A 17,414-nucleotide genomic window follows, 5' to 3' on the forward strand; every position below is an offset into this window, starting at 1 on the left:
TTACTCACTTTGCACTTCAGCATTCTTTGGCCCCACACTGTGAGTTTATGTGGTCTACTGCTTTGTGGCTGAGCTGTTATTAAATGATCCCAAATGCTTCCTTTTCACAAAAATAGCACTCACAGTTTACTGGGGTAGATCTAGCAGGGCACAAATTTCACAAACTGACTTGTGACATAACAGTGCCATTTAAAGTCACTTAGCTCTTCAGTATGACTCATTCTACTGCGAATGGTTGTCTTTGGAGATTGCGCCTGTTATCAATGGGTGTGGCTGAAACACTCGAACTAATTAGGAGGAAGTATGTCCACATACTTTTGGCCATGTAATGTGTCTCTACACATGGATGTTGTGCGTATGTGAGTGCAAAACAGTGCAATATGTTGTTTTACGTCAGCCAATAAGCTAAGCTAACTAGCAAGAAAGGTGGCATAAAATTACCAAAAATGTTAATCATGGTTATATTAGTTGTCTCTCAAGCAGGTGGAAAATAAATCAAAACTAGAACCGTAAGTTCCTTTGGCTCCCATTTGGGTTAGTTATTGTTTTTTGAGATGTTCAGTGAGAAAAAAAAGTACAGAGTGTAGACAGAGTAAAGTACCAACACACACTAAAGGCCACTACAATGATGTCACTGCTGTGCAGAGAATGATTCACCACCCAAATATTCTGGTTAGCGGCAGTCCTATGGTGGTCCTTCTTTGTTTATAGATAAGATAGCAAGAAGCTGATAAATTCTGTAGCAGCAGATGTTGTACATTCAGTAATAGTAGACTTGCAAAGCGCACCTGTATGGTGGGTGTACTGGATAAAATGGCCATTGAGTGTAGGCAAAGTATAATTAAAGCAATAGGCCACATGAGACATTGATTTCCAGTGATTTTATCACAGGTACAGGTGTTATTAGGCCTAATGTGAAGCATTCCTAAAACTCCCTTACATGATAAAATCACTGTCACGCATGCCTTCAAATGGCAAACTGCGGACAACATAAAATATGATGAAATGCATATTTTTTTTAAATATATGATTTGTTATTTTTGATCATAATAAGGAGAAACAATTACTATGCCAAGAAATACAGTTTGTTTAGAGTATGCTATTTTTGCCAAACAATGAACTGCTGATGGAAAATGATAACATTCAGTCACCCAGCATTATATTGCAGTTGTTTTATAAACTTTTTGTCATTTAATAATGACCATATCATAATATAACAGTGTTTAATGCAAAAAAAAAATTTAAGTGATTGAATGTTATTTACCAAAATACCAACAGTGACAACAAAGTTAATTTCCATTAATGCCTCTATGCAATTTCCAGTCTTACATTAGCATTAAGCTCAAAGTATTGTACATCCTTTTTCCCACGCTGGAGGATGAATCTTACATGACTCTGTACTACCTACATAGTGCACTACATAGGAATAAAAATACCAGCTCCTGCACAGTGCATAACATTTTTTACAAAGAGCCACTTTGGATTCAGTGACATGTGAACAATTCCTTACTGGCTATTTCACTCTTACAGCCATCCATGTTGACTCTAGTTCTCTGACCCAGACCCCTCTATCTTTTAGTGCTAAGGCCCCCAAAAAATGTTCTCCTTGCTTAGCATTATTGTGAACATCCCTCCCAGAGCATTCATTATATTTTGCAGTTTCTTTGTGAACATCGTTTTGTGAACATCGTTTTGTGAACATCGTTTCTTTGTGAACATTCATTATATTTTGCAGTTTCTTTGTGAACATCGTTTTTGGCCATTGATCAGCCAGACACATAACGTGGCTTACTATTTCTGATCAACTATTTGCAGCTTCCTGACAAACTCTATACATAAAACATTCTGCAACATTGTAGGACAGATGTTCCAGTTAGCTCACAAACATGAACACATGCATCAAAGACATCCCACTACAGACAAGGGTCTGTTTTTTCTGGTGATATGAGTAATGCACTGTTTACAGCTGTGCATTTACTCATGCTCTATTTAGCATGAATGCTCAAATTGGCCTGCAAATACTACTGCTACCTAATGTCTCCCTACAAAAGGCATTCTGATCACCACTATTGTTCTGTTATAGTCACCATTGCCTTGTGCTTACAAATATACATCTGATATAACTGCACACTAGTGGATATGCTTAATATAAAGTGAGACTCTTCTGAAATTAATTGAAAGGCACATCTGCAAGAAGTGCACTTAAGATTACAAGGTTTATGTTCTTTGTGTCCACTGAAGCAAAACTGTTATTGAATACTTTTATTTTATGTTGTAACAACATATGGTGACTTTGAAACTTTATAGGGAAAAAAAAGTTGTTAAATTCAATTTCTGAAATGGGTAATTCTGGACCTAAAATCTGATTGAATGAATTAAGTTCGCAGCTGCTATAAAATACCTATGATTGCCTCACAACAACTGAATTTTGCATTAATGCACCAAAATAAATAAATAAAAAAAAGGATTGTGCTGTAGAGGGACTTTTATGCTGCTTACATGGAGCACCAAGTGCATGGACAGCTGAAGAAAGAACCCTATTTTGTTTAACCCCTCACATGACCGCTGTTGGGCCCAAAGCTTTATTACACACTTCTATAATCTAAGAATAGATCAACCAGTTTGCACTGAAGTCTCTGTAGTTCCTGAAAAAAAAAAGCCTTAGTATGTAAAATAGCATACTTTTCTTGGTAGAAGAATTATTTATTGAGATTATTAACAATTCTAATTTAAGTTATTGAAATGTGTGTATTTTATAATATTTTATGTTGTCGCCATTAAAAAAAACAATAAGGCACTCAGGACTGTGCATTACAGTGGTTTTATCATGGGTTTATCATGGGCACTTCATATCATGCCTAAGAACACCCCTTACCCTTGATAAAATTACTGTAATGCATTACATTATTAAGTGGCTTATTGCTTTAGTACAATAATGCAATGAGAATTTATTTTAAGTTCATTTTGGACTATTGGTATCTATCCATTAATCAACATTCACACAACGTAAGGCAGCTGGTGATTTCAGTTGCAAGGTTTTGACAATTTTCTAATTCATTTAGTAGTTATACACATGCCACTTAATTTACTAATTCTTTTAAATAACTTTTTTGAAATAGCTCATGTGAGGTATCATCAGTCTTGCACAGTATCATCTGCATTTTACTTACAATATAAGTTCTATAAAAAATGCAGGAAGATGACAGTGTTTTTCTTTATGTAACATTAAAATGTGCAGCTTTATTGCAACACTTGATATTAACACTGTAATATTAATAGGAAATATTTTGAAATTAATAGAATACATCAGTGTACATTCTGAGCCATACTTAAGCCATACAATTCTGTCATTATTGACCTCCTGATGGGTTGACAAGTGTAGCTAATGAAACACACTGTTAAAAGGATCTTTCAGCTGTTTTTTTCTTTAGCTTTTCTTTGCACAGGAACCTTCAGTAGTCAAAAGGTCTGTGAAGAGCAAAATAAAGCCTAATGTATTCAAACTCTGACAAAGTCTGACAACAAAGGCCATAATTTTATGGTTTATTGAATTTATAATTGCTCAGATTAATTGTAGTGATCAATAATATATATGTATATATGTGGCACCTAGAAATGAGTAATTCACCAAATCATTAAATCACTGAGAAGATGCTGTCTGATTTGGAAATTAAGCATCTGCTGTTATCATAAATGTATATTAAATGTGATGTGTAATACATATTAGTGTACATTGTAAGTGGCTCACACTGCAATTTGTTTTCTATGTCAAAATATAAAAAAGAAACAAATGTGTGGTGGTTTCTATTTTTAGCGGACACAATCACACCTCATGCGCCCACTCGTATCCAAAAAATACATTTCAGCCGCATCTCGACTGGCTGAGTGCCACAGATCGATGCCATGTAACATTGAGAAAGGGAGAAATTCAAAAATCAAAGCTGTTGTCATAGCAACGGCCCAGCCAGATTCCACCAATCAATGGTTCCTCGCGAGGCTATGGGAAGGGCCACTGTCCTACATAAAGAGTGTGGGACAGGAGGACTGGGCACCATACAGGACACGCACACACACACACTCTCACACACACACATATCCTGACAAACACACTCATGCTCACACAGCCATATCACAGAGAAAAACAGGCAGAAAGATAAAGCTGGGAGAAGAAAGAAAAAGACAGGAAAGAAAGGAAAATAGGAAGATAACGGCTGTGACATGCGTCACCTCTTTGGACAGAGAATTTCAACCATGGTCTGTCTGTTTGGCCTATTTGTGGTGCTTGCTGTCCAGACGGTAGGAGGAGGTAAGATTTGACTGTCTTTTTATTAACTGCTCAGATGGCTTGGAAGCTTCTTTGTATATCACACAAAAAAGACTCAAAAATATTGGCAAGAATATTATTATTATCATTATTATTATTATTATATGATATTATCATCTTATATAAATTGTTATGTGCAAGACATAATCTTATTACCTATCTCATTATTTTAATGATATACCAAACATGATTCAGTAAATGGTTATGAACAAAAACATTCTCTGGTCATATTGCAAGTGTTGGGACAAAACTGCACATTTTACAGATGCATGAACAGCACTGTTATTGTATGACAGTGATTTCCCTTCTCTTATGCAATGTCAGGTCAGTGCATCCTGAATTATTGAACAAGTGTCCTTATCTCTATGCTATTCTCCCACTCACCAATGCTGGACTATACATAGACAGCTGAAGCTGGAGGAGGGTGGTGGGAAGGTTTCCTCAGAATATTTTGCTCCAGGCTAAAAACAGATTGGAGAACTTTCAGATAGGAGAAACTGATTGTAATGAGTCATATCAGTCCATTAATATAAGCTTCACGTGCAATATTTGATATCAACAGTATAAGAAAAGTCTGTTTTAGTCAGCATTCCGTATGTTACTTTGTGGAAGAATGATTTGTTTTAGGAAAATGTTTTATCTGAGAAGTTTGTTAATTCTGTATCCAAATCATTTTAATTCGGTCTCAATTGTCACACAAATAAACAAGCATTCACAATCTAAAATAATATAAATATGCTAGCACTGGGGGTGAAGCTACACAGAATTATATACAGTTTTGGTTTCTGTTAAAGGACAATTTTTCAAAATGTCTGCATAATTCAATTGTTGAAATGTAAACCAAGTCATTCAGAGAGGTTTGATGTGAAATAGTTTATTATAGAGAAACTAAATGACTTCTTCACAGTGGTGGTAATTTTTCTAAACCAATCCACCACCAAAGAAAAAGCTCAAAGTAGGAGGTGATGGTATGCTTGATGAAATCACCCGATGGGCATTGTGACTAGAGCAATCTGGGGACGGGCTTTGGAGGGGGGATACCATTGTACCCAGCCCAACCCCAAAAGTTTAACAAGTTGTCCCTAGATGTGTATTTGCATTAAGAGATGACATCTTGTCCCATGAGACTAGTACTGATGTAATATAGTTACACAGGGACTTTTTTTTTAATAAACGTATAGTAACTGCTGATACTCATAAAGCACATGGGTTCTCAATATTGGCTAATTTTAGTGGCTAACCGCTATGTCAGTTGGGCTGAGTTGGGCACAGAATTAATATTTCATTACATATACTGGTAGAATCGTTTTCTGCCATCTTTAAAGTTAGCCCTCAAATTCAAAGCACAAATGTAACAATGCATTGGCCACTACAATGCATGTAGTCAAATATGAGAAAAAGTTGCTATAACGTCATTTTCATTTTGATATTAAATTAAAAGCATTTTTTGCAAAACTGAATTCTTTCCAGGCGTGGGTGATATGAGGATATAATATCATTATCATATCGCTGCTGTCAGAACAAAACCTCATATCTCCAAAATGGTAACTTTACAGGAGAAGGAAAAAACATACTTTGTTTTTAATGTAAGTCATTGAAACCAGATTTTTTTCCAAGTAAAATGTGGGACGTTTCTCTTGGTCCATTCATCATGACATTTGAACACAATGCAAAGGACAACAGGCATATTCAAATTATGGTAAAAAACTGAAAAACGGTCATACAAGGTTTTGTTCCAACAGCAGCGACATATTATAGCTTTTCTGAGCATGTCGTGGAAATCAGTACTAAAAAGAACACTGACCAGCTGCATGTTTCATTAAAAAGAGACTTAACAGGGATCTCTATGTGGCATAACTGTCTGAGGTTTTGTCATATTGTCAGGAGGTCATGAGTCTGAATCCCTGATGATGCCTATAGACCAAGATTGTTTAATTGGTCTTGTTTAATTGGATGTAGTGATTAACACTAAAACACTGAATACAAATAATTGTATTAACAGTTTATGATAGCATTTTTAATGTGGCACTGGTGATGCCACATTCCAGCACACTCCAACTGTTTCAACTTGTCAGGTCTCAGAAAAATGAAATTTTGTTATATTATTGCATATCATGAAAATGTCTTCTTATATACATGTTAGTTATTGCCAGTTGTGAATTTCTCTTACAACCATGTGTTTTCTCCAACACACGTGAAAGCAGCCCTTTCATCTTTTTAAGTCTCTCATGCACTGCTGACCAAATATTTCAGTTTAGGAGGGCTGGCAAATTCTATTGACTGGCCGGCGCCACTGTAAGGAGAGAGGAACTGAGCTGTGCTCTCTGTGGTATCGTCAGCATTTGAACCTTTGCAGTTTGAATTTGGATGCAGCCTCGCTATTCACTCGCTCAATTCAGGAGCTAAACCATAATTATCATAAGGGCGTGTAGCAGGCCTGAAATTATTTTATGTGATCAATCGTATGATTTTGGCGAGGAAGATCGACTCATTTCAACAGAGCAGAGAGCAGCTGGCTTTACGTGACTAACCCTCTGTCTCTCCATGATTGATAGATTAATAGATTTGTTCATTTACTTTCTTTCCTCTACAGCTGCTTACACTGGCATGTAAAGAACCCCTGGTGGCACCGGCTTAACAAATTCAGGCATATTTCTTTAAAATCATTACCTTATCACCAGTGCGGTAACCAGGATCTGACAAATGACTTTTTATTGATTTTCCAAGTGAATACAAGTTAATACATCTACGTTTTAATGCACAGATTTATAAATGTAAATATATATATATATATATATATATATATATATATATATATATATATAGTTTTATATATATATATTTCTGGCAAATTTTATATCTTATGTTTTACTTTTTTCTAATATGTCAAACACAAATAGAAATGGCACACTAAAATGTAGAAAAAAAACTGTCATATTTAAGTGTGTTCTTTGTAGAGGATGTGTTAATTTATGCACAGTTAAACAATCAACAAAACATATAATTTGTTCAGGAGTGTTCAAATGTATGCATCTGGTTTTATGTCGGAATGAAGTTGGTGTTCTAATGTAGGCCAGTGGCTGCCCTTGAGCTAGCCCTGGGTTACGGGTATAAAACTGTAGTAGTGTATAAAGGTACAATTACTACATGGGTCTTATAATTGCTTGACTGCACTGCCGGTAGTTACACCAATACATATCACTGTAATACCATCATATGCAAAAAAATTTTGAACACCCCCAGTCAAATGATATGCTTCTACGTGTTACATTTTCTAAATGAATTCAAGTTAACACATCTTGTACAGGGAACAAACTTAAATATAGCATTTATATGAAAATTGGAGTGCTTTTCTACTTATTTGCAGAGTTTAACATATTAAAAAAAGAACATAATGGACAAGATGTGCCATAAACGTATCAAAGTAGAATTTTATCCAAGGTATTTCAACAGCGGGCAACAGAACTGAGTGTTCATTATAATTTCTTTGTAACATGCATGTTGTCAACAAACCGTATTTTATCCCGTCTCCTCTGCAGCTGCACTGAAGCAGGAGGCGTCACTAGAGAACAGTGCAACTCTTCTGAATCACTCAATGGCTCTGGTGCAGCGGATGGAGGCCCTGTTGGCCCTCGGCAATGGCAGTGATGTAACTCTGCGGATACAAACTGTCAGTACGGATGAGGTGAAGGTGATCCAGGCCCACTCACTGGTGTTGACTCTGCAAAGCGATGTATTCGATGAGCTCCTACAGATGCGGAACTCCAGCAACCTCGTTCTCAGAGAAAGCGCCGAATGTGCTTCCGTCTTCGACAAGTTCATTAGGTGAGAGGAACTGTTTAAAGCTACAGGGTGAAGACAACAGCATATACTTTTCCAGAAAAAAAGTTATGAGAGATCAGAGTGATGTGTATCAGCTTGATCTTACACTGAAAACAGGGCAGTGTTGTAATCTCTTAAGTAAAATTAGTCAAAGAAAAAAAAATGACAAATACACAAAAATCACATATATTGGCATCACTAGAAATTGCTATGAACAATATGTCATATATTGCAATTTTTATTTTACCTTTTCAAGGAAGTGACCAGTGACAAATTGTGTTTGTTAGAGTTAGGCCTTCAATTCGGGCCATAAAAGTCTAGAACAGTGGTTACCAACGCACCTCCTTGAGACGCTCCTGCACTTTTCTCCAACCCAAATCTAACACACCTCCTTCATCTAATCAAGGACTTCTGAAGACAGTAATTAGATGGATCAGGTGAGGAAAGAAGTTGGAAAGAAGGAGTTGGTGACCACTTCTCTAGAAAGAAACCCATCTCTACAGCAAAGCTAATTTTTGCTAGCATTCCTGAGGGGTGTCTAATAGTAGGTTAGCACAAAACTGAAGCTAGTGCACATTAACTGTTTTTGATTTTAGATTGAAAACTTCCTAATAATGTTGGCAGTTAATCCAACATGTTAGGCTTTCTGTTCAGCTCCTGAAGGCCTAACCAATGGGAGAGACTGATTGGCTGTATCTACCTGAATAGCACAGGAAAAATCCTGATTGGATTTTCCTTTTAGGCAATCCTTAACAATGAACACTTAAACAATGAAATATGAGTTTAAATACAAAACCTGCAGAGATTAAATATAATCAATCACAATTATAGACATGCACTTTTAGTTTCCCAAAATCATTAGATCTTCTCTGTAGGTCTACAAGGCCCTAAATGTTCTCTGCTGACAATGACTATACTTGGGTATATGAGGTAGTCATTCATACACATGGGGTAGATCAGAGAATATACAAATGTATTGAGATAGAAGTTATTGATCTTAATAATCTTCATAAAAATAGCTCTTAGAACATACATCCAAGGTAAGTATCAGGCCAAGAACCATTTAGGAACCTTTATTTTTAAAAGTATATTCTCAAGGTAATTTCTGTCTAAGTCTAATGTGGCCACTCTTTCTGGCAGGTACCTCTACTGTGGTGACATCTCTGTGCGCCCTGACCAGGCCATTGCTTTACATAGGCTAGCCAGTAAGTACCACATATGGGCCCTGCAGCAAGGCCTCACACGTTACATGACGCAACATCTGTCCAGTGACTCCCCAACAGGTCATGTGGTGAGCTGGTACCAGTATGCAGTGCAGACTGGAGATACCACTCTAAGGGACAGCTGCTTGCAGTACCTCTCTTGGAACTTGTCATCAGTGCTCCAGAGTGCAGAGTGGCGCTCTATCAGTGATGAGCTTCTGCTGTCCCTCATGCAGCGTTCTGACCTTGTGCTTCAAAGTGAGCTGGAGTTGTATGAGGCTCTGGAGGCCTGGATCAGTCAGAACCAGCCAGCTGACATGACAGCAGAGAGCGCATTGCGGGCAGTCCGATATGGTATGATACCACCTCAACACCTCTTCCGCCTGCAGAAGCAGTCACCGCTGATGCTTAAGTATTACGAGTCGGTGCGTGATCTTCTCTTTTTGACCTTCCAGTTTCATGCGGCCTCACCTGTCCAGCTGGCCAAGTACTTTGACGTTAACTGCAGCCTCTTCATGCCACGTAACTACCTGTCCTCAGCTTGGGGCTCACCATGGGTAATCAACAACCCAACACGCGATGACCGCAGCTTCAGCTTTCAGACGCAGTTGGGCCCGAGTGGCCATGATGCTAGCAAGCGAGTGACATGGAATGCTCTCTTCTCTCCACGTTGGCTCCCACTCAGTGTCCGCTCAACCTACTCCGAGCATGGATCTATGCAACCTACGCGTACTGACGGAGGACAGCCACGCATTATCATCACACCGGCCACCTCAAGTCCAGACTTCGCTGGTGTTAGCTTCCAGAAGACAGTGATTGTGGCAGCTCGGCAGCAGGGAAAGGTTGTGGTACGCCATGTTTACAACTTCCACCAAAGCACAGAGGAGACTGGGGACTTTCTGGTGGATGCTGACCTGCAACGTCGTACATCAGAGTACCTTATTGACAGCTCTCTCTACCTGCATATTATAGTCAAGCCCATCTATCATAGCCTCATAATAGCCAGAAAATAAATGTGTCCATTCTTCTTTTTGAATTGCATATATATTGTTTAGATCCACTTTAGTAAAATAGGCCGTTGAGGATATGTGTTTTACCATTAGCATAGATGCACTTCCTATGCCTGTATGTTTTGTCCTACATACATTTTTCCTCTGAACATCACTGTGTCATTTTAATCAAAAGGTTGGTAAATAATCAAAATGGGAAAATTGCTACATGCAAGCTAACATATTTAGCTTGAAAGTTTAAGAACATTTAAGACTGTGTCATCAAGACTGACAGCATTGTAAAAAATTGTCATAGCAAGTGAAATCAACTTAAGTCTAGTCTATGAAATCAACTTAAGTCTAGTCAATGTATCTTAATTTATCCATTTTGAGATTGTTGTAAGAATATTATGTGAGAATTTAACTTATTCCTAGATTTTTGCTTTTACTTTGAGGTCATTCTTTTGGCTGATCATTTTTTCTTGTTGCAAAACATGATGCAGTTAGGATATACAAATAATGTTTGAAAAAAGCTTTGTCAAATATGGTACTATACAATTAAAGTAGCTGGTGTTGTTTCAGGTACTCTCACATAAGGACTATTAGCTTGATTTTAGAATGTGCTTATAGCATATTTCTAACTACTTAACTACTTAATGACCACATAATTCAGAGAACCGAGTGATATCCAGCAGTAAAATGTATACAGGACAAAATGTATCTGCTCTGGAAAATTTTAGTTACCATTGCGTGTGACAAGGCTGATTTGTGAAAATTCACTTCATTTTTCCCATAGACAAAAATAGCTACAAAATGAGGCACACTCTCCGAACAAGCATAAGTGAGTGTTGATTTTGATTTAGCCTTCATACAAAAGTGAATTCATGATAAAATTTATTCCATTCCCCAAAACTACACCGGTATGACCTTACTTTATGTACTAAACCTTAGGTTATGATGTGTACCAGCTGCAGTCATGCCTACTATGTACTTTATTTTTATGTTTTCCTTTACATTGGTTTTTCTGCAAAGGAAATGTTAATTAAAGGTAGGCTTGTCTTTTGTGTTAATTAAAGTTTCTATTTGTTTCCTCAGCTGATTCATCTGTTGTTTGTAGACCCTGATTTCAAATTGATGGTAGGAGCAATGTTGAGATTGTAAATTTATGTTTAGACTACTCTAAAAACTGTTGTCCTATGTGTCAATAAAGAGGTAATGTGAAAAATATCACCTTTGCAAAAAGACATTTAGAGTTTATAAAACTCTTCGCAACTACCTTGAATGACAATGTCAGACACAATGTTATAGTCAACCTGTTCTCGCAGGCTCTTTAGAAGTGGGAGACACTGACATCCTGAAAAAGCTTGTTCAATTAAAACTTGTACTTAATTGAAGCAGCAAAACAATCTATGATCAAAATGAATGGTTACTTACTTGCTTGCTGATATTAGCTCATAATATTAATTTATTTTTCAGTCATTCTGCTTCATAAACTTTCCAAAAAGGAGATGTGATATGGAGATTGAATGACACATCTTAATATCTCTAAAGATCAAAGATCTCTTTCTGTTGCGTATTCTTACTCTCAGAATAAACCAAACACCATTCACTACTGTGTATATGTCAATAGAGCCAAGGTCCAAAACTTAATGAGGGGTAAAACACAATGTGGATATTTAATGTAGTTCAAAAGTTTCAAGTAGAATCTACTTTTGATCTCCTATTTCTGAAATTTCTGAAGATTCACTGCCAAGACCCTTAAAGTAAACTTTGTCATTTATTCAAATATTATTAATATTTATTTATTTATTTATTTATTATTTATAAATTTAGTAACTGTGGGATAAGAATTTATTGGAAGAAAGTCATAGGGCACTTCCATGTCCAGACAAGAATGGCAACAACAAAGCCGACTACCTTGTCAAAGCTGCAACATTAGAAGTCACTGGTGACTGCAACAATGGCTTCCAAAAACTGACATCTGCATGGTAAATACAGTCACGGTTCTGGCCACCATTATTGGCACCCTTTTCCTTTTTATATAAAATGTACAATATGTTCATAAATAAATAGACATTTTTTATCATTAGAATATTTTAATGGATGTCTAAAGTTTTTATACACAAAAAAATGTCTTTTTTTCAGGAAGTGATTTTAAAGAAAAGAAACAAAATATGACATGGACAGTATTAATGGCATTCTTTCCTAATGTTTTGTTACACACTCTTCAGCAGCAATGACAGCCTCCAAACATTTTTGGTAGCCATGTACATGCTTCTTGCACCTGTCTACTGGTAGTTTTTCCCACTCCTCCATTGCCCCCCACACAGTTCCCACACAACTTTTCAAGCTCAAGGTGTCTCTTCCCTATGGCAGATTTCAGCTGTCTACAAAGATTTGGGGTTGAGATAAGGATTGCTGGCCAGTCTAAAACAGTCCACTTCTTCCTTTACAACCTTTCTGTTGTGCTTTTTGTTGTAAACTTTGGGTCGTTATCATGCTGGAAGACCTATAATCTTTGACCTAAACCTAGCTTCCTTACACTAGGTAGCACATTTTGCTCTGAAATTCCTTGGTAATCTTCCGATCTTATTATTCCATCAATTGGTTGAGGCATTCTGTACCTGAGGCAGCAACACTAAAATTGCTGTATAAATGTATAAATTGTGTCTAAGATATACATGAAGCATTATAAGTGAAAATATAATATCATTAGTATTATTATTCAAAACTTATTGAGTGAAGATTTTTTTTAATAGCAAAAGTCATCTGGGAGACATAAAATGTACTGTATCAGGAGATCGCTAGTTTGATCTCTGGCTCTCTCTACAGCCGTTCAAGGCCTCTTTTTCACTGTCAAGCCAAATGGCCCTCAAGGCCATGCTGGGCTGCTCCGCACTGGTCCGGACTCGTGAGACTAGTTACAGTTTCTTTTTCCTTCTGTTGTGCTGCTAAATCAGAACCAGGAAATACTGAAGAAAACTACACAAACGAGTGGATAACTGCTAACTGGCTAATAGCTACTCACACACCACCCACATGTATATAAATACAAGCATTCCATCTGTCACTCAAACACCAGTCTCTCAGCATGCTCCCAACTTCTTTATCTTTTAAACAGGTGGTATTTAAGCATCTGTTACTGAAACAGCCTGTGCTGTGGTGGGCTTCATCTGTAATGTTAGCTGGCTAACACTAGCATTAGTGTCGCCCAGCAGGGTATAGCTTAAAGCACCACAGAACAATTCTAATTTTTATCTGTCTGTCACTTCAGCAACAGTCATTCAAATTTGTGATCTCAGACATGAGTCATTATCCTCTAAATGTGTTTTGATGTTTTAATCATCGGTTTGCTAGAAGCGAGCTCTACTGGGGGAAGGTGCAGCATACACTCATGTTATCTTAGCCTAGAAGGCTACAGATTAAAGCACTACAGAACAGCTTCAATTTGAGCTTTCTTTTACTCCATCGCCAATCAGTCGACTTTACTCTCACTGCCATAAGTTTTTATCGTCTGTATTTGTGATAGCAGCGCAGTTAGTCAAATCAAACCTGCACTGGGGTGTTTGGATCTCTTTAGCTAAGCTAGTTTATTTAGCTAGGAGAGAGAAGCCAGCTAGCATTAGCTTAGCTAGGAGGCTCCAGCTCCAGATACCAGTTACAGGTTTAATTTCGGCTTTCTCTCCCTCTAACATCAGCCGCTCAACTTCGCTTTCTCAGATTCGAGTCATTATCATCTAAACTTGTCAGTAAAGCCTTTGCTAGTCAGAATCGAACATGTTCTGTGTTGAGCAGAGCTGACAGCATGCTAGCTAAGCTAACACTAACCAGCTACTCTTTTCCTAGTTAGCAATGCCATTTAACATTTAACTAGCGTTAGATTGAAGTTTTGATGTTTACCGAATGGTGGATTTAAAATCGCGCATTGCTTTCATTTATTTGACGTTCATGTGACGAACTGAACTTTTGTTTTCAAGTTTGAAATAACACAGCAGGATGAGGTGGCACAATAAATGTAGAAACAATCAGCGAATAGCTACATCGTTGTGTCATGCCACTGAACAATTCTGTAGCCCCAGGTACGTTTAGCTAACCATGCTGAAAAAAACAGGCTAAGGCCTGCAATCTGTGTCGACCCGTGTCCGTGTGGAAAAGCCACTGGAATGGTTACCCTCTGTGCTCAGAACCGTTCAGCCCTGCAGTAGAAAAGAGGCACAAATGCATTCTCTGTCAATTTCAGTTCCATAGTATAAGTACTGTTTAACAATTCTGCTTTATTTCTATGTATCAGCTGATTATAGAGTACTGGCAGATTCTTTCATTCATTTATTTTTCAGCACTATGCTGATTCTTTAGCCAAGCATAAAACTCTTTTTTAATCTCAGAGAAGACAAGGGATAGAATTGCAGCATGACGCATGCCTCTAATCCGTACATGGAGGAGAACAGCTTCCAGAATAGAGATGTGCCATAAAGTAGCTACTAATCCTGCTCTCCAGCACACTCTGAAATATGGAGAGCGCCATGACACAGAAATGAATTTTTGAGGCAATACCATCATTATTTCCACAATGACAAAGTCTGTGCATACCACAGGGTACAAGTGTGCCGCACTAGTGTAATTGGATCAAACACAGCAGTGCTGCTGGAGTATTTAAACACCATGTCCACTTACCGTCCACTCTATTAGACGCACCTTCCTTGTTGGGCCAACCTTGTAGTAAAGTTAGGAACGATAGCTCATCTGCAAGTCATTAAAACATTGATTTGACCAGGGGTGCCCACACATTTCCATACGACTGTATGTACCAGGTGGTCAACACTACAAAATACACACAAAATCACATCTGACTAAAGGCCAAAGTCGACTGAAATTCAACAAAAACTCTCTATAATAGACTTCTCTTGCACTTTGTAAGCAGCTTTTTAATCATTTGATTATGTGTTGGCTTATCAACTGTTTTAATTGAATTATTCAAATGTTTAAAAATGCATATTAAGCATTTACTCACAGGCATTTACTCACACTCTGAGCCTTTTATTTACCCCGTAGCCTGAGTAATATCAACCATCTGTTGTCAGAGAGGGATTGTATTTTTTTTCTGGCATGTTAGTGGAAGCGATTATAGGTTCAATCAGGTTCAGTCAGATTTGTATCTTTTATTTAATCTTGTCCTTGTTAAAAGAAATCTGTTTCGCAGAGCAGGACTGACTCTCTTGTGTATTGTTGCTATACATAGAATCACCTACAGATGCACTTTGGCACACAAATTCAGCGGCTCATAAGCTCAACATTCATACATAGTGGCATTCATATAAACATATAAGTATATAAGTATGTTTTCATATAAGTATGTTTTCTTTTGGTACCATTTTGCTACACAATGCCCTGCATGTAAAAAAAAACATTTAAGGCCAAAAGATTATCTCAAAACTATCATAAAACAATATCATTGGCATCAAGAAACACATACATCAACTTTTGTGCAATGACTTTTAAAAGCACTAACCAGTGTCCATTTCCTATCAACACTCTAGAATGGCACATTTATTTCAAACCATTCTCAATGACTTTATTTACATCTTAACAAATTAAATATACATAAATGTTGAATAATGTAGAAATTTCCCTTTCAGTACAGCTTCTGTGACCTACACGCAACATTTTATCAGGTACACTTACCACACTGTGCTCGCCTACTGTCCACTTTAGTAGACACGCCTACCTTTTTGGCACATTCTTACTAGTGATGGCCGGCTCTTTTCAGCGAGTCAGATCAATTGGCTCAGATCGCCAATAAAACACAGCTCTTTTGGCTCCCAAATGGCTCTTTATTCGGCAGCAGTGTCAGTTGTTTTGTTCCGGAAATTAGCCAAGTTAGCAATACTATCTATCATTTAACATTCAGTAAAACCCTATTCTACATTCAAATGAACTATTTATCTAAAAACTGCCTTATGTTTGTTATTTTGAAACAATCAGAGATGTTGATAAGTAGTTTGATTGGATGAATTTTGAGAGACAGTGATCAAAAGATAATAATAATAATAATTTGAGTCCATTGCACCTTAAGAAACAAATTCCTGCTGTCAATTCACATTTACAGCTGTACAATACAGCCGTAAAGATGTTGTAGGCAACAACTGGTTTGATTAAAAAAAAATGCTTTTATGAAGCAAATATGAGCAGTTTTCACTAATGAGCTTTCATGTTTGAATGAGTTTCCTGCTCACACAACAACAAACTAGCAACACATATCAAAGTTTTTTTTGATAGCTACATCACATTACAAACAATCCTATCATATTACAAACATGTTATGAAGTATTATAAGTATATATGTACACCATAATATAAACCCCTTAAACTTCCAGGCTTATTACATAATAAGGCTTATTATTCAGTAACTAGAGGGACTTCAATGCAAACTGGACGAGCTACTCCACCAGCAGACCCTGGCCATGTAAGGGGTTAAAACCACATCCTTGTATCTACACTCATTGTCCATTTTATCAGGTCCATTTACCATACAGAAGCTGTAGTCGATCTGTTTCTCTGCATACTTTGTTAGCTCCTTTTTACCCTGTTCTTCAATGGTCAGGAGCTCGACAGGACCACCACAGAGCAGGCATTATTTGGGTGGTACATCATTCTCAGCAGTGACACTACGTGATGTCAGTGTGTTGGTGTGTGTTGCGCTGGTGCAAGTGGATCAGACACAGTGATTCAAGTCAAGTCATAGTTTATTTGTATAGCGCTTTTTATAACAGGTGTTGTCGCAAAGCAGCTTTACAGAAAAATCCAGGTCCAAGCACCCATGAGCAAGCCAAAGGCAACAACAGTGCTGCTGGAGTTTTAAAACACTGTGTCCACTTACTGTCCACTTTATTAGATACTCCTACCTTGTTGGTCCACCTTGTAGATGTAAAGAGAGACAATAGCTCATCTGTTGCTTCACAGTTTGTATTATTCAGCCACTAAGTCTTTCATCAGTGGTCACAGGTCGCTGTTGGCTGGATATTTTTGGTTCTATTCTCAGTCCAGCAGTAACACTGAGGTGTTTAAAACTCCATATAT

At 37.4% G+C, this 17,414-nt stretch overlaps 1 protein-coding gene across 1 annotated transcript; it reads left to right on the forward strand.

The window, feature by feature from the left end:
* Positions 1-4,047: 4,047 nt before the first annotated feature.
* On the forward strand, positions 4,048-10,449 carry btbd17b (BTB (POZ) domain containing 17b). The gene is made up of 3 exons (XM_036590124.1): positions 4,048-4,306; positions 7,864-8,149; positions 9,287-10,449. Exons 1-3 carry the CDS (start codon positions 4,219-4,221, stop codon positions 10,359-10,361), a joined length of 1,449 nt encoding a protein of 482 aa, XP_036446017.1. The 5' UTR covers positions 4,048-4,218; the 3' UTR covers positions 10,362-10,449.
* Positions 10,450-17,414: the final 6,965 nt, after the last annotated feature.

The sequence above is a fragment of the Colossoma macropomum genome, unplaced genomic scaffold (assembly GCF_904425465.1).
Source record: "Colossoma macropomum unplaced genomic scaffold, Colossoma_macropomum, whole genome shotgun sequence".
Lineage (NCBI taxonomy): Eukaryota > Metazoa > Chordata > Actinopteri > Characiformes > Serrasalmidae > Colossoma > Colossoma macropomum.

Bases quoted from the DNA above. Each gene is read 5' to 3' on its own strand.
- btbd17b (XM_036590124.1), top strand. From the start codon at position 4,219: ATGCGTCACCTCTTTGGACAGAGAATTTCAACCATGGTCTGTCTGTTT. The intron at 4,307-7,863 runs GTAAGATTTGAC...TCTCCTCTGCAG, and splicing joins TGTCCAGACGGTAGGAGGAG to CTGCACTGAAGCAGGAGGCG. The intron at 8,150-9,286 runs GTGAGAGGAACT...TCTTTCTGGCAG, and splicing joins GTCTTCGACAAGTTCATTAG to GTACCTCTACTGTGGTGACA.